Below are 25559 nucleotides of genomic sequence, written 5' to 3'. Positions count from 1 at the left end.
AGAGGGTGTATCCCGAATCACAGTGCGGATTCCGCGCAGAGAGATCTATTGTTGACATGGTCTTCTCTCTGAGGCAGCTGCAGGAGAAATGCAGGGAGCAGAGGAAGCCACTTTATATTGCCTTCATCGACCTGACCAAGGCCTTCGAATTAGTCAGCAGGGATGGACTGTTCAAACTGCTCCACAAGATAGCCTGTCCACCACGGTTACTCAAGATGATCCAGTTTTTCCACGAAGACATGAGAGGAACCATCCAATATGACGGCACATTATCAGATGTTTTCAGCATCAGGAGCAGCGTCAAACAAGGATGTGTCTTGCTCTGACATTGTTCGAGATCTTCGCCTTCCTCCTGAAGCATGCCTTTGGATCTTCAACAGAGGGCATCTTTTTGCACACAAGATCTGATGGGAAACTGTTTAATCTTGCAAGGTTGAAAGCTAAATCTAAGGTGCGGGAAGTCCTCATCAGAGATATGCTGTTCGCAGATGACGCTGCTGTAGTGTCACACACAGAAGACCAGCTTCAGAAACTGCTGGATCAGTTCTCCAAAGCATGCAAGGACTTCGGGCTTTCCATCAGCCTGAAGAAGACAAATGTACTTGCTCAGGATGTTGCTCAACCTCCATCAAACAGCATTGACAACTGTACATTAGAGGTCATCCACGAGTTCGTTTACCTCGGGTCCACCATCACTGACACCCTGTCATTGGAGTCTGAGCTAAATAGGAGGATCGGATAAACAGCCGCAACTCTGTCCAGATTCAGCGAGAGAGTGTGGAATAACATCAAGTTGTACACCCACACCAAAATGCAAGTCTACGAAGCCTGCATCCTCAGCACCCTCCTTTACAGCAGCGAGTCTTGGGCCCTGTACGCCCACCAGGAAAAGAGGCTGAATGTCTTCCACTTGTGCTGCCTCAGGCGCATCCTTGGAATATCATGGAAGGACAGAGTATCCAACACCGCCATCCTTGAGCAAGCTGGAATCCCAACCATACACACCCTCCTCAGGCAACGGCAGCGCCGCTGGCTTGGCCACATCCACAGGATGAATGATGGAAGGATCCCAAAAGACATCCTGTATGGCGAGCTAGCCTCTGGCAAAAGACCTCCCAGACACCCCCAATTGCGCTACAAAGATGTTTGCAAGAGGGACCTCAGGGAGGTAGACATCGAGCCGGACAGCTGGGAGGAGCTGGCAGACGATCGCAGCAGATGGAGGCAGGAACTACACAAGGGCCTTAAGAAGGGTGAGATGAGGATCAGACAGCTAGCAGAGGAGAAGCAAGCTCACAGAAAGCACAATAAGGACCTGCCAGACACCCATTACACATGCAACAGATGCAGCAAGGACTGTGACTCTTGTGTGGGCCTTCACAGTCATGGTCGACGCTGCAAATGATGATCCCAAATGGAACTACGAAGGGCGCGATCCATAGTCTACGTAGACTGAAGGATGCTACTACTACTACTACTTACCTGCTCAGGAATTAATTTAGTTCCCATTAGAGTGACTGTCAATGAAAGGTGTAAATCTGATGGCATAATTTGCCCCTTAGATGCATGGATGCTACAGTTGTTGGGACTGGTATAAAAACTCAAGTACATTGTGTGCAAAATTGCTTGCTGAAAATAGTTTTGATTCGCCCTGCACTGATAATGCCAAATAACCTCCTCTTCATCTGTCAGCTCAGACTTGTTTTCAGACAGTGGATCAATCAACGTATTCCTAAGAGTGGTGTAAAATTCGCATTTTGGGGTCTACAGAACTAGATTCTTCATTTGGCCCATTCCACCACAGACGTGATTTCTAGACTTTTGATATGTCATTCCATCCAGGATGGAATTGGGGGTCAGCTCCATGCTCCCAGAAGGGGAAGGGCCTTGGGTGGAAGAGGTGTGGCTGGGGTCAGCCAGCCCTCAGCACCTCTGGGAGAGTGCTGCTCTGCCCTTCCCCGACAATCAGCCAGCCCTGACAGCTTCCCAGAGCATGCTGTGCAGGACTCTGGAGGCAATTTAAACAGTCTGGGGATCCAACTGCTGCTGTTCAGCTGATTACCGAAGTCCCAAGGCTAGCTGCATGTGTTCCTATGGTGGTGTACATCTGCACATGACTTGGTGCACATAACAAAAGTTATTCAGCCCAGGGATGAAAAAAAATTAGAAGGAACACTGACTAAGGCCTGTATGAAACAATGGAAGCAAACCACTCAGAGTTTCATGTCAACCATCAGCCTTGAGCTGGCAGACACGAGTAAGGCTGCAGAAACAGATCCCATGAGAATTCAAGCAAAAAATCCAAAAGGCCATGAGTTTAGTGGAAAAAAGACCTGTCCCTTCACCTCTGCAGCTGTAGTTCAAATTCACCCAGCATTGAGAGCATAGTCATTTGCATTACATTAACATACTACATAGTGTGCATTGTCACATTTTGGAGTTACGGGGGTGATCTCCCTCTGCTCTTCAAAATGCCCAGGAATGAGTCATGATGGAGAATGAATTACCTGTCATCTCTTGAAAAGAAGTTTCCTCTAAACAATGAGTTGAGGTCAGTATAGTGACAACGTGGAGTAAAGCTGATGGATCGGGGGTGGAGGGTGCAGGGGAGGCAAACTTAATTTTCCGGGGTTTTACGTGCTTGTAAGTTATTTTAGAAAGCACTGGCATGCCTATGGTGAGAGTAGAATGTAAATCACATGTGCTAAATGCTTTTGGGGAAGTTAAAGATGATCTTGTGTTGTACGAACAGATCTGGTGTAAAACTGCTGCAACAGCCTTGTAATCAATGGAGTTATGCCCATTTCTGCCTGGGCTGCATTTACCCCAGGAAAAAAATGGAAGTATGCTTATATCATTTTGAATGAGTTATCGGCAACTGTACCTACTCTAAAGCCCACTGAAATCAATGGAAAGACACTGAGTTTTGGATCCAGCCATTATTATTATGTACACTACACATTTATTGCACAAAGTTCTACAAAAGGCTTCATCTTCAGGCAGATCCCCAAATTTACCTTTAAATTCTTCAGAAAAACTTTGCTTTTCTTTAAGTGGAATCAGCAAACAGCTTGCCAAAGTAGTTCCCTGGTCTCACCAAGTATCTCAGGATTGAGGACTGTTTTTCGCTTTACCTGGAAATGCCCATGAGTGACATTTTGAGCATTAAAGAAAAGATAAAATTGCATTGATGTAAGCCTGTAGGGGCCTAAAAAAGGATACAAGAAACCACAAAGGAAAACCATGAATAACATAAAATAAAAGTTTTGGAATATCAGTTTCTGTCATCTGTAGAAGAACACTGCTGTGCAGGGTGACGATAAACCACTGAAGTCCCACTTAAGTCAATGGTACCTGAGGGCTTACGCAGGATTTAGTTGGCCTGATTGGGCCTCTCTACAGTATTACTCAAGTCTTGCCTAGACTGGGAATTTCAGCCATTGATGTAACTGTATGAAGAAAACCCCCAAGTATCAACAAGGAATGCTGCAATTGGTCTTGGTGGATTTATCACTGACTACTACATAGATAAATTCCACCAGCACAAATTGTGCCTTTCCTTGTTGACACTTGGGTGTTGGAATAAGTAGAAATAAGCTATGCTAGTAGGTGGCAACTCACTGCTGGATTTGGGGCAAAGTTCCAGTGAAGATAAAGCATGTGTGCGTTAGAGAGAGGGGGAACTAGCAATGTTCAATAGCAAATTTCCAAAGGGGCCTTTAAGATCTCACTTGCTAACTCTTCTGCCAAATGGCTGTCTGGGCAAAATGTTCAGGATCAGCTTTAGAGGCCTGGTGGAACTGAATCCCTAAAGGTTTTGGAAGAAATTGAATGAACACCTTTTAGAAGAAAAGTAAAAGATAATATCCTGGTTGTGGTGGAAAATGTTTCAGTTTTATCTGTGCTTTCTTCAAAAAAAAAAAAAAAAAATAGAAAACAGCATTGGTATAAACTTGGAATTTTTTTACCTCCCTAGACTTCTTGACTCTAGATAAATTATAGATTTACAGTTAGTTCCTGCCTTCTGTTCAGCAGCCTTGCCATTTTAACAGAGGAAAGAGCTGATTTATAATGTCTTTTTTTCCATAAGTAAACCACTACAGCAGAGGTAACATTAGTATAACAGCCAATTTTGCCAATACATAATGGGGGCTGGTCTACGCAAAGTTAAAGGGACACCTTGGTCCTGAATATCTGGGAAATTCCCACTCTCTCTATGCACAACTATGACTGTAGACATTAATTGTGGAATTGTTGATAATAGTCTCTAGGTTGGGGATCATGGGACAAGATCCCCTCAGTAGAAAGCTTTTGACTCTGGAATTAATTTCTTTCGCTTCTCTATCAAAGTCATCATTTAGAACATAGGACATGTTTCACCTGCTCCTAGTCCCATCATAATCAATATGAGTTTTGCCTTTAACTGCAATATGATCTTGATTTGGCCTTCAATATCTTGTGGGAGGGAGGGTGGTTATTTAGACAGAATGTGGCAATCCAGTTTGTGCAACTTGATCCTTGTGGCTAAGTGGAACCTCCCTGAGATCAAATGAGATTTCATGTGGGCACAGGGATCTTCTAAACATGCAGGTTAAGGGTCAGAGTGTTACATGTCATCCATATTCAGTAGTTATAAGCAGAACTGGACGTCAGCAAAAGATGGTGCTAATAATGAAGGATGTAGCATTGAGGCTGAGATCCAGCTGCTCAGGGAACTGCCTGCGATGTAATCAATGGGACTTGAGGACCCAGGCCTGAACTATAGGGACTCGTCTGCATACTTGGCTTAATCTAATTCTTGACCTTTCCCCCCCACCACCCCTCCACTCTCTGATTTGCTCACCTTGATCATTTTTTTCTGATTTGTCGTCCTTGATTACTGTTTTTGGTTGTCTGTGCCTTAAATATTGAGTCTATTCTGGTATAGCTATGGTCTGAAGAAGTGGGTCTGTCCCATGAAAGCTCACCTAATAAATTATTTTGCTAGTCATTAAAGTGCTACTTGACTGCTTTTTGTTTTGAATTCATTCAGTGTGATATTGACAATGAACACCACATCTAGAAAGTCAGTTTTTGTACACGAGCTCAGAACCTCATTAGAAACAGGAAAATAAAATAAATGCATCCGTCAGTTTGGAAGTGGAACAGCAGAAGTCTCAGGAAAGAAATGTTTATCTTGACTAGTCTTCTTAGCAAATAACAATGCTTTCAATCAGCTGTACAGTCAGCTAATGTAGGGTCCTAAAAATATATATATATAAGAAACCACAAAGGAAAACCTTGGTGTGCCAATAAAATAAAGTTTCAGGAGTCTCAGGTTTTATCATCTATAGAAGAAATTTCCATGTTGAAGTGGTACAGGCCACACATGCAGGATCTCATACATACACAGGTCAGCTCTTTGGGGTAGAGACCTTTTTGTTCTGTGTTTGTACCAGGCCTCGCACAGCGGGGTCCTGGTGCTAGATGCTCTTGCAATGCAAATAGTAATAATTAGTGCATGATCAAGCCAGGCACTTAAAGATCAAGTGAATTTCTGAGCCCTTTTGGAGTCACTAACCTGTCACAGCTTCGTGTTGGTTAATAATCAGAATGAACTCTACTCCAGAATATTAGTAGTAATAACATTCTATTCACTAACACTAATGTGTGGGAAAACATGGAAACGGATGTCACAGCAACGCCAACCAATTTCTTTTTAATCTTAATATTATTGCTATTACAAGGAGTGAAATGTCTGCCATTGACAGATGGTCAGTATAATTATCACTTGAAAAACAGGTTTGTCCTTCAAAACGGGCAGCAAAAGTCTTTTAAAGGCAGGTGAAATTTTAAAAAAGGATTAGAACAGGATTATCCCTGAGACAGAGAGAGAACAGGTGCATCAAAGATCCTCTGCTGAGAGAAAAACTACAGAATTTTTTAATTACATACTTTAAAATATTCCGTTTAAAATCTGTGATTTGGGTTTCATACCACCAGTAGTTTACACCAAAGATGGTATCTCTGAGAATCAGGAAGTTAGAATGGCTGCCAAAAAAACAAGTGACTGTTCCTAAGTGTCAAGCATCAGAGGGGTAGCCGTGTTAGTCTGGATCTGTAACAGCAACGAAGGGTCCTGTGGCACCTTATAGACTAACAGAAAAGTTTTGAGCATGAGCTTTCGTTAGCACAGACTCACTTCAATCAGGTTAGCTCAGTCAGCAAAGGTGAGGCTTACTACCAGCGGTTGATCTGGAGGTGTGAACACCAAGGGAGGGGAAGCTGCTTCTGTATTTAGCCAGCCATTCGCAGTCTTTGTTTAAGCCAGAGCTGAGGGCATCGAATTTGCAGATGAATTGTAGCTCAGAAATTTCTCTTTGGAGTTTGGTCCTGAAATTTCAGGAAATTTCTGAGCTACAATTCATCTGCAAATTCGATGCCCTCAGCTCTGGCTTAAACAAAGACTGCGAATGGCTGGCTAAATACAGAAGCAGCTTCCCCTCCCTTGCTGTTCACACCTCCAGATCAACCGCTGGTAGTAAGCCTCACCCTTGCTGACTGAGCTAACCTTGTTATCCCCACCCTTGCTCTGGCTTATTTATACCTGCCCCTGCAGATTTCCAAGACCAGCATCTGATGGAGTAAGTCTGTGCTCACGAAAGCTCATGCTCAAAACTTTTCTGTTAGTCTATAAGGTGCCACAGGACCCCTCTTTGCTATTCCTAAGTGGAACACTTTGCATGCTTGCTTTCATTCCTTGAATGAAAAATACTACAAAGATCTGGAGAACTTACAAAGAACTTGCAAAGTAGGAAGAACTTTCTACTATTGCAGCTAGAAAACATGCTCAAGTCTAGCTTGAGCCTTTCTAATTTTTATAGCACTCAGACACTAGTGCTGCTGCCTGACCCTCTGTGAAGAAATTCTTCCTAAAAATACAAATGTTTGTTATGAATGTTTGTGCCCAGTGACTCTCTCACTTCCCCTGCACTGATCAGAGTTTCATAGGCAGCAACGCATGTGTTTGCTGAACTGAGTTAAAAATATCTGTGGTTCAGCTACAGATGCTGGGGGAGATCCTCAGGTGGAGTTAGGTCAGTTTACTCCAGCCAGTGACTGATTCAAAAATTTTTGCTCAAATCAAAGAACAGTAAAGCATGTTATTCAAAACAATATAGGCACATGGTAATCCTTGGGTCTGTAGATCAGGTGGCATCTGCTAGCTTTTCACTCAAGAACATATTGTCTTGTACGGTTAAAGTTTCTAAATTGGCTGTAACAGCTCTTCATGTTGTCGTTTTATTTATTGTGCCTCTCCCCTGGAAACTTACCACTTACATGATACATTCCAAAAATATTGAGTTTGGTTCTCTTTTTGCTTATGCTGCTGTAAATTGGGTGCAACCAATTTTAATTGATGTGCAAAGACGTAAAACTGGCCTCCCTGAGAGGAGACACGGGCCCTCTAATTGCAGTCTGTGATCTTAAGTAACATTGGAGCATGCTCCCTTATGTTGCACAATACCAAGGGAAACAGATGGGCACAAGTTGTTGCTCAAAGGGACTCGGAACCTCCAGCACAGAAAAGTAACGCTAAAGCAATATGCTCTCTGAACAGGATATGTTCCAGTTAGGCAGCAGAACAAATGCTCTGTCAACAAAGTCTTGCCAGTTCTCACAATCTTATCGTGGGTCTCACAATACTGGAAGTTTTTTATGATTGTTGCAGCTACCTGAAGTCAAGAGAATGTCTGTGAATCTCTGCTTTCATTTTAGAAAGAAGGATGTTTCTAGCCCTCATGGCTGCGGCAAAAGACTTGAAAACAGGTCCTGGTGAGAGCTCAGAAATGAAAAGGCAAATAAAAAGAGACCACCATTTATTAGTTTTTAAAATATCATTACTTTTAAGCAAAATCTTATGATTTGGGTGTTCCGTCCAGTGTTCCCTATAAGCTGAGCATTTGGGCAGCTGCCCAGGAGAGATTCAGGTACTGCCCAGCGGATCAGCAGAGCACCCAAAGCCATCAACATAAGTGAAAAGAGAACCAAACATCCCTTGGAGCATGTAACATTTTTTCTGTACGCGGATGGGAAAAATTAGAGGGAACATTGATCGTACCTTATGATTTTTAAACACATGGAGTTAGCAATGCTGCAACATATCAGGCCTGAAAAATTTTTGTATCTGTGTTGTAGTACTGGTGCTTATGTCCTCAAACTTCAGTATCTTTTCCCTGCACTTCTCTTTCTTGCACAATGCCCCTGTGCATGTAACATGCTCCTGATAGTGTACGATATATGCCTACTTCTTCTTCCTCCAGATCCCTCTCCCCACATGCTTCTTCTGTGAGTCTTCCCAGGGTTATTCCAACGGCGGAAACATACCTGTCTCTTTTTTTTATTCTTCAGACCCTCTATGTCAGTGTGCCGCCAAATCTTTACCATTCAGCCATTTTTACCAAGGCAAATGGACTCAGGTCCCACTTTCCCATGCCCTGGACATGCAGTTTCCTTCAGACCAACTGTTAATGAAGCACTAGACATCCAAATGATATGCAGCTGTAGCAGACTTGCTCTCCCATGAGGTTGGATGAGCTTGTCTCGTGTGCTGAGTTTATTGAGGTGTGAAGAGACTGAGCCAAACTGGTGCTTGACGGTGGCCAAGGAATCACTCCCTGTGAGGAACCAGCAGCGTTCCACTGGGAGGCACAAGCTGAGGAAGGTGGCTGAATAAGGGCACAAAATAACAAGCCTTTAAGGACAGCTCCCACATCCTCAGCTCATTCCCCTATTTGGTCCTTCCAAACTGTCCCCTAGAAGACACCAGCCCATCTCCACCACTTGGTTTTTCTTTGCCTGATTGCATTCATTCCTCCTACTGGCATTGCCATTGCCACCCCCCCAACCCACAACACATGCTAAATGCCTGCAGGCCAGCTCCTGTCCTCTTCCCGATAAACAGACTCTGTGCTCCCAATATTAGCACCACAGCAATGCTCCCAGTGCCCAGGCAGAGTCCCTGAGGGGGGATCTCTGCTTACTCTTTGCACTCACACTGGGTGTCAAGCAAAGACCGTAGATGGAATAGGGACAGAGAAGGGAATCCACAAGGGAATCCAAAATTCTAAGCAGCCATTTGCACTTTCTTTTCTTTTAGGTGGCAAATACAAAGGACAGAGAAGCGTTCTGGCCAGGGTCAACCATACACATACCAGAATAATTAGGGGCATAGAGCAGTGTTTCTCAGGCTGGGGTAAGTCTACATTTGGGGGTATGTTGAGATCTTCCAGGGGGGTACATCAACTCATCTAGATATTTGCCTAGTTTTACAACAGGCTACATAAAAGACCTAGTAAAGTCAGTACAATCTTAAAGTTCATTCAGACAATGACTTGTTTCTACTGCTTCATATGCCTTACACTGAAATGTAAGTACAATATTTACATTCCAATTCATTTATTAGATAATAAGATGGCAGAAAGTCAGCAAATGTTTGTTAGGAGTCTTCTGTGATCTTTTTGCATGTTTTGTAAGTAGTTTTTAAGTGAGGTGTAATGTGGTGGGATGCAAAACAAATCTGACTCCTGAAAAGGGCACAGTAATCTGGAAAGGCTGAATGGCACTTGTTTCAAGACCTCAGATTACCTTAGGACCATGTTTCTCAACAGGTAGCATGCATACCCTAAGGTGTATGCGAGCGAAGTCTGGGGGTACTTATAATTTTTTTAAAGGGGTACTTTATGGAAAAAAAAGCTGAGAAACACTGGCATAGGGCACCTGTAAATTTGGGTCAACAGGGGGTCTTACTGTCCACCAACCCACCTTTTTGTATTCCTGTTCTGTGGCTCTGCTTCCTCTGCAGAGGATCCAGTTAAGTTAAAAGTGAAAAAGCCTGCCTGACCCCCTTACCAGAACATTGAACCCATGAAAGAGACATTCAAGTGGTAATGAAGCCATTTAACAGGCATGTGCCAACCCCAGGCATTTACTGTCAGTTTCTGAATTTATTGTGTTAGTTTACAGAACCTTAATTTAAAATTTGCTTTAAACATGTAATTAGTGTGTTGCTGAAGATTATAAAAGTCACATATCTAAAAAAATCATTCTTCTACCCTCGGGCTGCTGTCGGGCATAGGGGCACCGGTTTAATAGATGTACATAGAGCCCCATAAATCCTAAGGATGTCCCTTGTTCCAGGCCTCTCCCAGACATAGCTCACAGTTAAAGAAAAAACCTGCTATATATAATGATCTGTTTTTGGTTTGTCTCTGAGATCATACACTTCTTGGGGCAGGCCTATATGAAAGGGACCATGTCTATATAATGCTGATCATAGCGGTGATGTTTAGCTGTTACTATTAACAAATATAGCCTTAGATCTTCAAGAGTGACTAGTGATGTTAGATGCCTCCATCTTTATGTGCCCAGATTCAAGTGCTTAAATGGGCTTTGCTTCAAAAAGGGCTAAGCAGACACTTTCCACTGATCAGGGTGTCACCAGCTGGGTTTCCAAACACTAAGGCACCCAGCGTCCCCTGCTTGTTTTTGAAAAAATATGACTGACAAGCCAAGCTTCTTGAGTCACATCAGGACTCTTTGCATGATCTGAAACTGGTATGAACAGAACTTATTTTTTCTACGAACTTGGGGATGAAGTTTGTAGAGGATTATTGGAGTTTCGATCATTTTGGTTTCCCTATTGTAACTTTACTGAATTGCAGCAAAAATGAGACTGTGGGGTCAAATGAGTGGTAGTAAGCCAGAATCTCAGTTATGATTTTTTCTTCAAACCTGTGAATGTTACACTAGAAAAAGCAATGTAAATATCTAAGCACATTGTGTAATCAGGACCTAAGTGAGCTGTCAAACAAGCATACGTTTCCATTAAGTGGACGGGTCTACAGCTATCAGTAGTGTCAGCAGGTGTGTAAGTGTGTGAATGGTTATGTCCTGTGAAGGGTTGAGTTTGATCTTGGTTGCTGAGCACCTAGAAAACCGGCCTCAAACTGGACACCCCAAAATGGAGCCACCCAAGATCACTCATTGCTTTGAAAATGTGGACCGAGCTATTCTCCTGTGCTTATGTACAACCCTTTCCCACTGTTAACAAGTGTGTGCTTTGAATTTAGTCTCTAGATGATATTTGTCTGTATAACTTAATATAAAACAATGTAGATGCTGTGTCTACAAGGGCACATTCTGCCGACAGAACAGGCCTTTTGTAGACAAAACTCACCGAGCGTCTACGCAACTAAAACTAAACTAAAACTGCTCTGTTGAGAGTTTGTCGACAAAAACACAGCTGTTCAGTCAGCGACATTATCCCTCTTCCCAGTGAGAAATAGCACCTCTGTCGACAGTGGTTTGTCAACAGAATACCCATGCAGACACTTCTGCCGACAGAGAGGGCTTCTGGTTCCCCAGGCAGCCTTGTTTGCAGAGCTTTTGGTTCTGTCGAGAGAGGGCAGGGTAGGGCAGGCTGTCTGCTGTCTGTCAACGGGCTGGCTTACTCTTTCAAGCTGCTTTTATGGGTAGATATGATTTGTTGCCAGAGGTTCTGTACATAATTTTTTTCAGGATGAAGCATGCTTTCGAAAGTTGGGCTTCCTTTCAAAGGAACCCTGCATACACAGCTGTTTTGGCTTTTGAAAACAGCACTTCTGAAATGGCAAGCGGTTGCCATTATGCAAATGAGGCAATTAATATGCAAACCAGCATCTTATTTACATTTTTGATCAGCCATTTTTGCATGCCCCTTTTGAAAGAGGGGGGCCAGGATAGATGTAGGCTATAAGTTTTTATTAATCCTTAATTCGATAGTGATAGTGTATATGCTGACAGGTGGAACTGCACCAGATACCTCTGGAGCTTAGTGTATGAGCATCTACAGTTTCAGCTAAAAGCCACATTCCTATCAGCTAAAGCTGTAGAGGAGACTCAGTCTTTCTCTTTGTAAATGGTCTGCGTGCCACTGCATGGGACAGTGAACCATGCCCAGGAGATGTGTAGGTTATAACAGCACAAAGAAGCCACTGATGGATTGGGACCATATCACACACACATCACTAGACTACAGGCAGCTCTGGGATGGAAAATACACTGGAGGTGTTAGGCTGCCATTTGAGAGCAGAGTACCAGTATGCTCAGCACTTGTAAAGACTAGAGTCATCCCCTGCCATAAAGGGAGAGGCAGAAGTGGTAACCTTTAGTATCCATACATAAAGCAGAGGCAGGTGGGAAAACCTTGTTTTTGTAGGTCTTAGGCAGAGATGTCCCAGCTATAGGATGGTTTGGGGTGCCCCCCCACCAAGTCCTGTGCTCTGGAGGGGCCATATGGCAACAGCAGCAACCACCCTATGGACAGGACAGACCCCATATTGACATTAGCCTGTGGAGCCAAGGGCACCCTGGGCGATCACCTGGGGACCTGGCATAAGATGGCAGCAGGAGCCACTCCCCCTCCTCAGTGAGAGCTGCAGGACGTGGAGCAATGCAGAAACCTGCTTTGCTCCAACAGCCATCTCCCAGGCCAGTCACTCCACTGCAGCAGCTGGAAGGAGAGCAACCCAGTCCTCTGTGCTCTCTTCGCCCCATTTTGACTGGACACAGGATTAACCGCAGTCTAGTCGGAATTTACAGGGCCTGATAATGTACTTGCTATATGCACAGGCAAAATGTCCATGAACTTAAATGGTGAATGAAGAGCAGTTTAAAATAAAACCAAGTCACCCGTTTCATTCACCTTTATTGTTTAGAACTCAACTAGCGCTAGGACCACAACGGAGCTGCAAAGTCAGGAGGTCTCTTGATTCATGCAATCTTCTCTCTCTCTCTCTCTCACACACACACACACACTGCAACAAGGGTAGGGAACCAGAAAAGTCGGGGAAAGAGCTTTAAAATTCAAAGTCTGGATTTCGAAAAGCAATGGGGAAACGTGGCCGGCCGAGGAAAGAGCTGAAATGTGAGGCAGATGTTTTGGATCCTTCTCTAGGCCATCAGCAAGAAATGCCAGCAGCAGATATGTCCAGGTGCCCGTTCAGTGACATTTTTAACAGTAGGGAGGACTCCATGGAGAAGATCAACACTTTCCTACAGAATGTGCAGATCTTGCTAGAAGCAGCCAGCTACTTGGAGAAAATCGAGAAGGAAAATAAAAGTAAGTTTTGGTTTGGTTCCCCCCTCCTTCTGTTTTTCCTTAAAGAGGAAGAACGGCAGGAATGTTTGATGACAACAGAAAATGCCTGTGAAGATGTAACAAAGAGAGAAAGCTGCTTGCGCTCCTCCAGACTAGACTAAACTGTTCGTTTCATGACAACCAGACAGTGATATTGGGAGGGGGAGGGGGGAACAACCATTTAATACGCACCGAGTTTCCTCGTTTAAAATCATGTGCTCAGACTGAAGTTGATTTGGCCGTTCGTTTTTGTTGTTGTTGTTTTTAAGAGACCCAGGAACACCGGCGAAATATATAGTAGCATGTTTTCATCCCAAGCCGCAGTCCGAGAAATACAAAGAGTAAGGGAGCAAAAAAATGGACTCAGGTCAGGGAGTCCAGTTTGAAGAAAACTTTAGGCTCAAGCAGGGAGCCGAATGATAAACAGTTCCTGAGGGTAATTAAGTATCTAGTGCATATTTCAGCTCTTCCCAAAAGCCGAGCGAACGTTTTGATTGCCTTTTTCAGATTGTTTTAAAAGCAGACTGAACCGAGTAACAATTGAATGGGGAAGGGAGGGAGAATTATATGCAGTAAGGGATTTCCACCTCCACCACCTTGGGTAGTGTACTTGTCAGCAAAAATAAATAACCCAGAACGATTCAGGCGCTTGCAACGTCTCTGAGCACAACTAATAGACAATAACAGCAGGAAATAAAGAGTCTGGCTGGTGTTTAAGCTAGCCTCCCATCCCTGAAGGTCAGCGAAGGAAGAGAATAATATCGGATGCACCACGGCAGCCTCCGCAGTGATTAAAAATAAACCCAATCCAAACCTCCGCTCCCGGCTAAATTAAAGTTGTTGATGTGTATTTAAGGGAGAAATTGCATGGCTTGGGGAAAATGTTCCTTATATAAAGCGTCTTTCCCCTCCCCTGAAAAATCTGTGTATGTTTCAATCGCAATTAATCAGCCAAGCCTTTGTTGATCGCAGTCTCTTTGCTAGTAGAATGGGGGAAGTGTGTGCGTAAATAAAGAATTGCTTCCGACAAGGATGGTGTAATAGGGCTTTTTAAGAAGGAGGCGAGTATCTTGGAGTCAGTGGCAGCGTGATGGTGTAATCAGTCGATGTGATTATTATCAATGTTAGTTACTGTCTTAGCATCAATGAAAATAGTTCTTAGAGGAGGCGCGGACTGCATACAAAACCAGTTTCCAGGAATGCTTATGCTCCAAAATATGTTAGGGTATAGGGTGCCACAGGACTTCTTGTTGTTTTTAAAGATACAGATTAACTCAGCTACCTCTCTGATGCTTCCCAAAATTAGGTCTTTTTTGATCCAGGGCCCTTTCCCCAGTTTAGGAGAGTCACCAAAGTGGGGAAGGACAGTGCAGTTAACTGAGCGACACGTCCTAGTTTTCCTTTCTCGCTCCCTTACGCATGGGGACAGTCACGTAGGCAAGAACCAAAACTAGCCTGCCAGGTAGCCAGTAGAAAAACGTGCACGGTGGCGATCGCTATAAAGGACTTGGACAGAGCGATGTTAATCACTTTATTGGTCATTTCATTTCATTAGAGCTGGTAGTAGTGCAACTAACTAGAATAACTGGCTCAGACCTGCCTCCCAATCAGGACAAATTGCACTTGACAAGGCACACTATCCATCGCAGGCATATATTTCTGACCCTATTTTAATTCTTCTTTTTGCATTTTCTTATCACAAAACATGATCAGAGGCAGAGGCTGAAGGATCGATATATTTCTGGAACGTGGCCCAGAAATACAGACTTGAGAAAAACTTGAAGCTACACAACTGCCTGATATTCCTTCTCTCGTCTCTATGTGGCATAACAGTGCAAAATACTGTACAGCCGCTGTCTGCTGAGAGATCTGGTACATCTCCTGAAGGGCTGCCGGAATTATCCAGTATTATGCATTCTAAATATTAAATGTTAAACTGCAGCCAGAAAATCCCACCTCCATCCCTAACACCTCCCTGAAGGGGGAGAAGGTATTTCAGCAGATCAAGACTGCATTAGACAATTAAATGCATTCTGCATGCGATGATGAATTGGCTTGGTTAACATCCTAATATGTGCTGTTTGCAAATACTACTTTTTTAAAAAGAAGACATTATAAAATTAATTTGAAAATACGCATAAAAATCTTCTCTCTGTTGCCCAGTGCATTTAAGGAAACTGCAAACAACTATCTTTTGTGTGTCAGTGACACCTCATATGATGAAAACAAAAAGCAGTCAAGTAGCACTTTAAAGACTAGCAAAATAGTTTATTAGGTGAGCTTTCGTGGGACAGACCCACTTCTTCAGACCATAGCCAGACCAGAACAGACTCAATATTTAAGGCACAGAGAACCACAAACAGTAATCAAGGAGGACAAATCAGAAAAAAATGATCAAGGTGAGCAAATCAGAGTGGAGGGGTGGGGGGGGGGAAGGTCAAGAATTAGATTAAGCGAAGTATGCAGACGAGCCCCTGTAGTGACTCAGAAAGTTCCCGTCCCGGTTTAAAAAGAGACCAAAGGGTTTCTTTTTCCTGCTGTGGGTTCTTTCTGGTCACTTTGGACGTTAAAATGAGGCTGATCAATTGCACAGCTTCTTCCCAACCCACTGCTCCAGCGCTTCTACAAGGCTCCCAGGGAAATGTTTAACTCTGCACCAAAATATGTACTCATTGAAACGTGTATGTGTTTTTTCTGCCCTGGTTGACATTATTTCTATGAAGGAGTGTTTATTAGTTTTAACAAGCTGTAAATGGTGGCCCTGAACTATTTGACTGTGTCCTCTCTTGCCCAACCCACCTCCTCCTTCCAATGTTACTCTGAGGCCACCATCCAGCCTGCTGCTGGTATTCCAGGTGCACTCTGTCTCCCGGCTTGCATCACAACCTGCGTTCCTCCTCAGTAGATCCTAAGCTCCTCCTCCCAACAGGAGCCACATGGTTTCCACATGGAGACAAACTTCTTTCATCTGATTGGTCTAGACCGAGCTTAACAGGCGTGGTTCTGGCTGCCCTCTCTACCAATGGGAAGCGCCTTGTTTGTCTCTGACGTCACGCGTTGCTGAGCCTGGACCTTAGAGGGTGGCACCAGCAGCGGAGCAGGGTACTTGCTGGAACTTGTAATCAGATGATGTCATAGTCTCTGCTTAAAGTGGCAGGGAACAGGCTAGACATTGTATGCCCGCCAAGTTAAAGTTGTCTTTGTTATAACAAGAGAACTGATGAGTGCCTGCGGAAGCCTATCCCAGTTCCATCCTTTGTGGTGCTTAACACCAACACGATGTACACGGGCCTTAATGATAGTAAAACACAGGCAACAAAATGCTGCTTGTGCAACAAATCATGCTTATGTACTGAGTGTACAAACGTTTTTCCCCTTTCTCAATGCACTGTGTGCTTGTGTTTCTGTTAGATATATTTTAGGGGCAGAGTGAATTAGTTACGATTTTTTTGCAGAGAGAGAAAAATAGGACTGGACGCTCTTGTATCTAACACCCAGCTGCTGGGTTGTTTTCCTCTATCTGGTCAGGCAAAACATCAGGAGCACTGTTGAGGGAGGATGGAAGGGGCACCTGCTCCACTCCCCCCCTGAGTTTCATACCACATTTGAGTGAAGTTTGCAGCCAGAGGGAAGATGCTTTTCCCAGCCCACACCCTCCAACAGTTCTGCTCTGGACCAGGAGCCTCGTAATCTGCTGTGCCCACTCAGTTTCCCTTACAGTGTTCCGATCTCCCTGGAGTGGGGGGCGGGCAGGATGCCTGTCTGTGCCTGCAGTGCATTAGGCTCAGCAGTAGGTGCTGCAGAGGAGAGCTGTTGTACCGAACAAGCCTTCAGGCTCCTGAAAGCTCAGCTTAAAGAGACAGTAGGTTGACAACTGACACAAACACACAAAAAACAATCTCCTTCTTTCATTCTCTCCTCTTATATACAGTCTCCTAAGACACTCCCCAACACATACAATCTCTCTCTCTCTCGTGCGCGCTCATTACTTGGTACTCCCTGTCAAAATACACAATGCATTATAGTCTCTGAAAATATATTCTTTCAAAGTTTGTTAAGGATTACAGTAATATTATTTTTAGTGGTCTATGCAGTTCATAATTTTATTTCTCTCCTATGCTTACATTTAATTCATGAGTTGTGGGTTCTAAAATGCCTAACATAAACCTGGATGGAATAAATATCATTGTTACTTTTACCACCATATTGGGCTTAGCCATTATTTTAAATGATACCAGCAAATCACAGTATCCTTCTAGAAGGTAAATTTAGCTTGTACCACCTTAGCACTGCAATTTTTTAAATAGCTAATACACATGCATTTGGACTTTATGCAGATGGTTGCTTATTTTCAAATTGTATACATGGTTATACCTGTAAAATAACTAGAGATTCATACAAAAATAAAAGTGGGTCCAAGTCTGATACTAGCAGTAGTGATGGAATCAAACATTAGTAAGTCCTGTGTATGATTGTGATTGGTAAACACATATGCCAAAATAATTAAATGCATTTCAGTCTGTAATAAAAAGGAAAAATATTTATCAGATGTTCAAATTAAGTAAATATGCTTTTAGTGGATGAAAAACAATTTACTAAAATATAAAAACGACAACACCACAGAAGGTGTCTGTTGGGGAAAGCAATCAGATTTTATTTATCTCTACTAAAGATAGTGTACAAAATATCAAACTTAGGTTTCTGGTATCACTTCAAAACTGATACCTTAAGGCTTATGAATATTTTGCTACATTATCTTCTGAGTGTTCTAAACTTACATGAACTTAAAACATGGCTTTAGTTGATGTATGTGTATATTTTCCTTTCCTTATATAAGAAGTAGATAGTGTTCCTGTCAATTCACTTTTAAGTTGTTATTGGAAGCGGGGGAACCTCCAGTTTTTAAGTGCCTAAGTAGCCCCTGGAATCATGGTTAAAATGCCTCCCTCTCCACAGTGGTGTGCCCACTTTAAAAATCAAACCAAAAGCCTTTCCCCTCTTACAAAATGCTTGCAGCCCTCTGCTTTGCTTTCCTTTTTTTTAATTTTGTGAATCCCATTACACTATTTGTGAATGGCACTATACAAATTAATTACCGTATATCTTGGTTGAGAAGAATGCTCTTATGAGCAGGCACTGTCATTCAGCAGCTGCACATTTGCCATTCACTTTTAATTCAGGATGCCCTTGCTTAGTAGGCACAGGTTCATCCATACAAACTGCAAAAGAAAGAGATCATGTTTCAGAGATGCTGCTTTTCTCTCAAAGCCACAGGGGGCATTAATTGCAAGCCCCAACTTCTAAGTGCTAAAATATGGCTTTACTAACAATGAATAAAAAATAAATTAAAGAACTAAGTGCATATTAATATTTTAAATAGCTAATATTACATATTTCCTTACATCTCCAATAATTATCTTAGAATGTCTCTACAAATGACAATACACCTGAATGTATAAACAATCTAGATATCACTGAACAAAAAAACCTATACATTACCCTGCAAGATCAATTTTTGTGTGTAAAAAACCTTGATGATTATTATTATGAGAATCAAATCTGTGTCTGCTTTTTTAAAAGCAACAAAAACAACAATAAAAATCTAGGATCTAGTCTTAAAGGGACATTGTCAAAATTACAAATTTTTACAACAGATTTCCTTAGTCTTGGTAGTTCATAAGACTTAGTAGTTGTAGTGTTTTTGAACTTGTTTTATTTTCCTGTCCTCCACCCATTTTTGTAATTCTTATAAATTTACTTGTTTAGTTTTGGCATTTCAGTCTGCTGGGAACATGAAAATGGACTGGTGAGTTTCACTGACTCAGGCACCCAGCTGACACAAAACTGAAGGACATAGGTTAGAGAAATCATGATAGGGAATAATTATATCCAGACGAAAAAAACCACAAACCAACAACCAAAGGAAAAAAATCTTTTTATTTAAATTTTCAATAATATTAAAAATGATTAAAATATTTCTGCTAGTAATAGTAGATCTTTAAATTTCAGGCCTAAACTCCATTTTAACAAGCTGTTCATTATTCAAGAACTGCATCAAGCTTGAGCTGTATTTTATTTGTAGTTCAAAATGTGACTGTCATAAAACAGCTGCCTTGTGCAGTTAACGTGTTGCTCTCAAACAAAGAACAAGGCCACCTGAATTAGGAGATCATCTTTCAGCATTACAGGCCCCAGCATACTAAAGAAGGCGTGTAAAGGGAAGAGATTTATCCAACAGCATAGTCTCAGTTTCAACTCAGATTATTGCACCAAAATGATCTTATGCCCTTTAGCCTGCCAAAGCAAAAATATTACTATATGCATCCTTTGCTGACCAGCTGACAACGGCATCAGTGATGTCTGCTCATTTCTCTTCACAGCCTATAGGCAACAACCGCAATAGCGCTGGTGAAAAATGCACAAAGTGTGATGCTAATGATGGATATTGCATTAACTCAAAGTTATGAGCATCCACGTTTTCCCCTTTTCCGGCTTTGCGCTGATGTCACTGGAGCACTCCGACTCTTTTTGATCAGATTATTATTAATTAATCTTTATATTATGCTAGCCTCTAGGTGCTGTACAGACATAGCATGACAGTTCCTGCATCAGAGCCCACACATTAAAAGATAAGGCATTAGCTGATGGATGGATGGTATTGAACTAGAAAATGTAGAGAAGTTCACATATCTGGGGAGCAACATAACATATAATCTAGACTGTAAGAAGGAAATAGCGACTAGAATAGCGAAAGCAAGAGCGAGTTTGAAAGCGATGGATAAGGTCTGGAAAAGAAAAGCAATTAACTTAAGAATGAAGCTGGGCATCTTGAAAACGTGTGTATTCAGCAGCATGTTGTATGGATGTGAGACATGGGTGATAACGAAAGATTCGAAAAGAAGAATATTGGCGTTCTAAAGGAGTTGTTATAGAAAGATTCTGAGAATAGGATGGATGCAGAAGGTCACCAATGAGAAATTATATAGGAAGATACAGCCGAAAGAGAACCTGCTGCAGAAGGTTATAAAACGGAAGCTACAACTATTTGGACATATTTGCAGAATGAACGACGAACAAAAAATCAAGACCCTAGTATTCGGCATAATGGACGGTTCAAATAGGAGAGGCAGACCCCACAGAGAATGGATAGATGATGTAGTAGACTGGTGTGGAGCTAGTCTACAGAAACTAAGCCACTCTGCATGGATAGGGAAAGATGGAAGGAAATAGTGAGAGAGGCATCAGACACCAATGGGCACTGAGCCTACAGTTATTGATGATGATGATGAAACAATCTGACCAGAGTGATTGAGGAAGTTGTGCTAACAAAAAGTAATAGAAATGTTTAGGCTGTCAGAAGCAGTAATCACAACTTACCACCTGTCCAGCTGTTGTCCCTGTGTGTTATTGCAGAAGTGCATTTTACGAAGCTCCTTCATCATTAACAACCATGGGTTCAGTGCCCATTGGTGTCTGATGCCTCTCTCGCTGTTTCCTTCCATCCTTCCCTGTCCAGTGCAGAGTGTCTTAGTTTCTGTAGACTAGCTCCGTACCAGTCTACTATATCATCTACCCCATTCTCTGTTGGGTTTCCCTCTCCTATTCGAACTGTCCATTATGCCAAATACAAGAGTCGTGATTTTTTGTTTGTCATTCATTCTGCAAATATGTCCTAAACTGAAGTTCTTTGAAGGAAGGTGAATTGGTGCCTTTATGGATTTTGCAAAGAATCTTCCTCTTGTGGAAGCGGTGAAAGTGTGATATGGTGCTTGTGGGAGACGTGGAGAGGCAGGTGATGGAGACATCAGAGGCAGAGCAAAAGAGCATGAGTTAACCTTATATTAAGGTAACAAAGTGGATAAGAGAAGCACTAAATTGTGAAAGATTTTGAAAGTAATGAGACAAGGACAAGAAATTTGTGTCTGCAGTGGAAGAAAGGAAGCCAATGGAGGGAGTTAAATATGAGGTAGCTGCCAGAGCACCAAGCCAGGAAGATGACCTTGGCAATAGCAAGATCAAGTTTGCTAGCTATCCTTCTCTGTCAACATATGTTATCTCCTACCCTGCTTGACCTACCATGCTAATTAGTGCTTAACTAATCATTACATGGATTTAAAACAATGTCACAAATTTTCTTCATAGGAGATAAATAATTCAAGGGTATGGAGCCTAACACCTGGAGGTCAGTCTTCTCAATCAAGTTGGTAGTGTCACATTAGTTCATTGACATATGATAAATGAGTTGCTGGTTTCTCTGCAGTTCCTCCGACTCTTATTTATCATCCCAGATACCATCACCATGGTTGTGATTAATAACAGAAGAGTCAAGGATCAAATAGGCCAGGTGAAAACCGTATGGCCTGTTTATTCCTATTGATGATCCTTCCAGGTCAGAGAAGAGGTGTCCATGGAACAGTATAGAAAAGTTGGCATCACCAGTACCTGAGCTACACACTGCAGTACCTGTCACTGGAAGTAAATCTCTTACAGAAGATAAATTTATTTTATCTTATCGGAGCTCTTAACTTGCCACAAAACATGAGGCAGCCACATCTCACTGTGCTATTGCTTCATTAGAAAGACCTGTTTCTCCGTTCAAAACACTGTATTTGGCCTAGTGAATATAACTGAACTATTATTTTTTCCACTGGGCTTTGGGAAATGGAGTCACACGACTGATTGGCTGTTTGGCATGGTTCTTACTATACCACCACCAAAAACTCAGGACCAACACATCTCAAAGATGGGTCTAAAGATGACCTGTTCCTAGAAAGTAAACATTGGTTTGAAAGGGCAGAATCCACCTATTAAAAATGTGAATGGCTATTTTCAGAAATCAAAGGTCTGCTGATAGAAATCCTGTTGGCATATTGTTATCTCTGGAAATTCTATTTTAAAGACAATGGCAACTGGAAATAAATTGCAGCTTTCAAAAGTGGCTGAAGGGTTGAGAAAATAAAAAGACTTTTAGAAGGATGATAAATAAAAATGATCTTTGTTAAACAACTTGGACCCAGCTCTGCACCAGCTGGTACATATGGGGCTCCACCTGATGTCAATGTGTTGAACAAGCATGCAGTGATCTCATTTAGCGTAACATCCACATATGTAATAGGCACATCAGACAGTATGTACTGTGCTTATTACGCAAATGGCCATCAGTTGCCCAGCTCCTTTTCAAAGTCTTGAGTACAAATGAACATTTTTAGGACACGAATGTCCTTGTTTGGCTGCCTAGCAGAGGTATTCATTCATGGGACAGCTGACTTCATCCTCTGGAAGAAAATAACTACAACTTATATGAAAACAAAAAGCAGTTAAGTAGCGCTTCAAAGACTAGCAAAATGGTTTATTAGGTGAAGAGTAACAGGGAGGAAGCCGTACTAGTCTATACACTATCAAAACAAAAAGCAGTTAAGTAGCACTTTAAAGACTAGCAAAATGGTTTATTAGGTGAGCTTTCGTGGGACAGACCCACTTCTTCAGACCATAGCCAGACCAGAACAGACTCAATATTTAAGACACAGAGAACCAAAACAGTAAGCAAGGAGGACAAATCAGAAAAAGATAATCAAGGTGAGCAAATCAGAGAGTGGAGGGGTGAGGGGGAAGGTCAAGAATTAGATTGAGCCAAGTATGCAGACGAGCCCCTATAGTGACTCAGAAAGTTCCCATCACGATTTAAACCTTGTGTTAATGTGCCAAATTTGAATACAAAAGCCAGCTCGGCCACTTCTCTTTCCAAAACGGTGTGATAATTCCTCTTCAGTAACACACATACCTTTAGGTCATTGACAGAATGCCCCATTCCATTAAAATGTTGACTAACTGGTTTGTGGATCTGGAGTGTTTTGATGTCTGTTTTGTGCCCATTGACCCTTTGTCTAAGGGAGTTAGAAGTCTGTCCAATGTACAAAGCATCTGGGCATTGTTGGCACATGATGGCATATATGATGTTAGTAGAGGAGCATGAGAAAGTGCCCATGATTCTGTGAGTAACCTGGTTAGGTCCAGTGATGGTATGTCCAGAGAAGATATGTGGACAAAGCTGGCAGCGGGCTTTGTTGCAGGGAAAGGTTCCAGGACTGATGTTCCTGGGGTATAGACTGTGGCTGTTAGTGAGGATCCTCATGAGGTTGGGAGGTTGTCTGTAGGAGAGAACAGGCATGTCACCCAGGGCCTTCTGGATTGTAGCATCCTGATTAAGAATAGGTTGCAGGTCTTTGATAATTTGTTGCAGTGGTCTGAGTTGGGGGCTGTAGGTGATGACCAGTGGTGTCCTGTTCTTGGCTTTTTTGGGCTGATCTTGGAGTAGCTGGTCTCTGGGTATTCGTCTGGCCCTGTTGATTTGTTTTTTTACTTCTCCTGGTGGGTAATTCAGGTTTATGACTATTTGGTAAAGTTCTTGTAATTTTTGGTCTCTGTCAGTTGGATCAGAGCAAATGCAATTGTACCTAAGAGCTTGACTGTAAACAATGGATCTAGTCACGTGTGCAGGATGGAAACTAGAAGGGTGTAGATAAGTATAGCGATCAGTAGGTTTTCGGTACAATCGAGGCATAAGAGGAGTGGTAATAGGGGACGAGATTCCTCTACTTAAGATACATTGATGACATCTTTATGATTTGGACCCACGGTACACAGGCTCTAGAAGAATTCCACAGAGACTTTAACAATCTACACCCCACCATCAACTTATGCCTCGATTACAACATGCAAGAGATACATTTCCTGGACACTACAGTACTATTCAAGGATGGCCTGATCAGTACCACACTGTACCGATCAGCTACTCCAAGATCGGCCCAAAAAAGCCAAGAACAGAACACCACTGGTCATCACCTACAGCCCCCAACTCAGACCACTGCAACAAATTATTAAAGACCTACAACCTATTCTTAATCAGGATGCTACACTCCAGAAGGCCGTGGGTGACATGCCTGTTCTCTCCTACAGACAACCTCCCAACCTCATGAGGATCCTCACTAACAGCCACAGTCTATACCCCAGGAACACCAGTCCTGGAACCTTTCCCTGCAACAAAGCCCGCTGCCAGCTTTGTCCACATATCTTCTCTGGAAATACCATCACTGGACCTAACCAGGTTACTCACAGAATCACGGGCACTTTCTCATGCTCCTCTACTAACATCATATATGCCATCATGTGCCAACAATGCCCAGATGCTTTGTACATTGGACAGACTTCTAACTCCCTTAGACAAAGGGTCAATGGGCACAAAACAGACATCAAAACACTCCAGATCCACAAACCAGTTAGTCAACATTTTAATGGAATGGGGCATTCTGTCAATGACCTAAAGGTATGTGTGTTACTGAAGAGGAATTATCACACCGCTCTGGAAAGGGAAGCAGCCGAGCTGGCTTTTATATTCAAATTTGGCACATTAACACCCGGTTTAAATCGTGATGGGAACTTTCTGAGTCACTATAGGGGCTTGTCTGCATCCTTGGCTCAGTCTAATTCTTGACCTTCCCCCCCACCCCTCCACTCTCTGATTTGCTCACTTTGATTATCTTTTTCTGATTTGTCCTCCTTGCTTACTGTTTTGATTCTCTGTGTCTTAAATATTGAGTCTGTTCTGGTCTGGCTATGGTCTGAAGAAGTGGGTCTGTCCCACGAAAGCTCACCTAATAAACCATGTTGCTAGTCTTTAAAGTGCTACTTAACTGCTTTTTGTTTTGATAGTGTATAGACTAGTACAGCTTCCTCTCTGTTACTATACAACTTATATGATTTCTTTCAGTAACTAGCTCTGTTTACTGACTCTGCATGCTGGGAATGGCTAATGAGTGACCTTAAAATTGTCACTAGCTATTGAACAGTAATATCTAAGATAGAGGAAAATTGATTCCTGAAGGTGAATCAAGAGCATCTTTTTATGCAGCTCCTTCCACTGGCTGTTACTTTGCCTTACCATACAAAGGTATATATGCAATGTCTATTGCGAAGCTGTATTTGACAAACAGAATTTTTTACTTCAATGTGTGCACAACTCTCACTGAATCAAGTTTAATTAAGGTGGTCTTAGAACTTGAAGCAATATACTCAGTGGCATAGTACAGACCTCTTCTTACATTAAACTAGCAAGGTGCCCCCATCCATTTCTCCCAGATTTTGGTCTGGCCACAGTGATTTATGCATTTGTCACCTCCAGGTTGGATTAATGTGCCTCACTCTGCCTGGGCCTCATAACAAAGTTCACAAGGAGACTGGAGACTACAGCAGGAGAAATACAACAGGGCATTCAAAGGTAAAATCCTATGACTAAAACATGAAAACCACTGCAAATCAGTCATACTTCTCAGTAGTAAAGCATGTGGAGAACCCGTGAAGAAATGCTCTATTTACTCATATTCAGAGAGGTTAGCTTTCTTGT

The 25559-nt window shown here is 42.4% G+C and overlaps 1 protein-coding gene and 1 long non-coding RNA gene across 2 annotated transcripts in view; one reads left to right on the top strand and one right to left on the bottom strand.

Annotated features, from left to right (window-relative positions):
* Positions 1 to 2820: 2820 nt before the first annotated feature.
* LOC142015583 (uncharacterized) overlaps positions 2821 to 25559 on the bottom strand; it is a 29715-nt gene continuing 6976 nt past the window's right edge. The window contains exons 2-3 of the long non-coding RNA XR_012646194.1: positions 18256 to 18378; positions 2821 to 3134 (exon numbers count right to left, since the gene is read on the bottom strand). This is a non-coding gene — a long non-coding RNA (uncharacterized LOC142015583). The remainder of the gene's footprint in view (positions 3135 to 18255; positions 18379 to 25559) is intronic.
* MXI1 (MAX interactor 1, dimerization protein) overlaps positions 12827 to 25559 on the top strand; it is a 95473-nt gene continuing 82740 nt past the window's right edge. The window contains exon 1 of the mRNA XM_074999881.1: positions 12827 to 13141. Coding sequence (XP_074855982.1) covers positions 12910 to 13141 — 232 coding nt within the window. The 5' untranslated portion in view covers positions 12827 to 12909. The remainder of the gene's footprint in view (positions 13142 to 25559) is intronic.

This window comes from Carettochelys insculpta, chromosome 7, assembly GCF_033958435.1.
Source record: "Carettochelys insculpta isolate YL-2023 chromosome 7, ASM3395843v1, whole genome shotgun sequence".
In the NCBI taxonomy this organism is placed as follows: domain Eukaryota; kingdom Metazoa; phylum Chordata; order Testudines; family Carettochelyidae; genus Carettochelys; species Carettochelys insculpta.
Note: the sequence above shows the minus strand (reverse complement) of the source record. Positions and strands in the feature narration are given on the sequence as shown.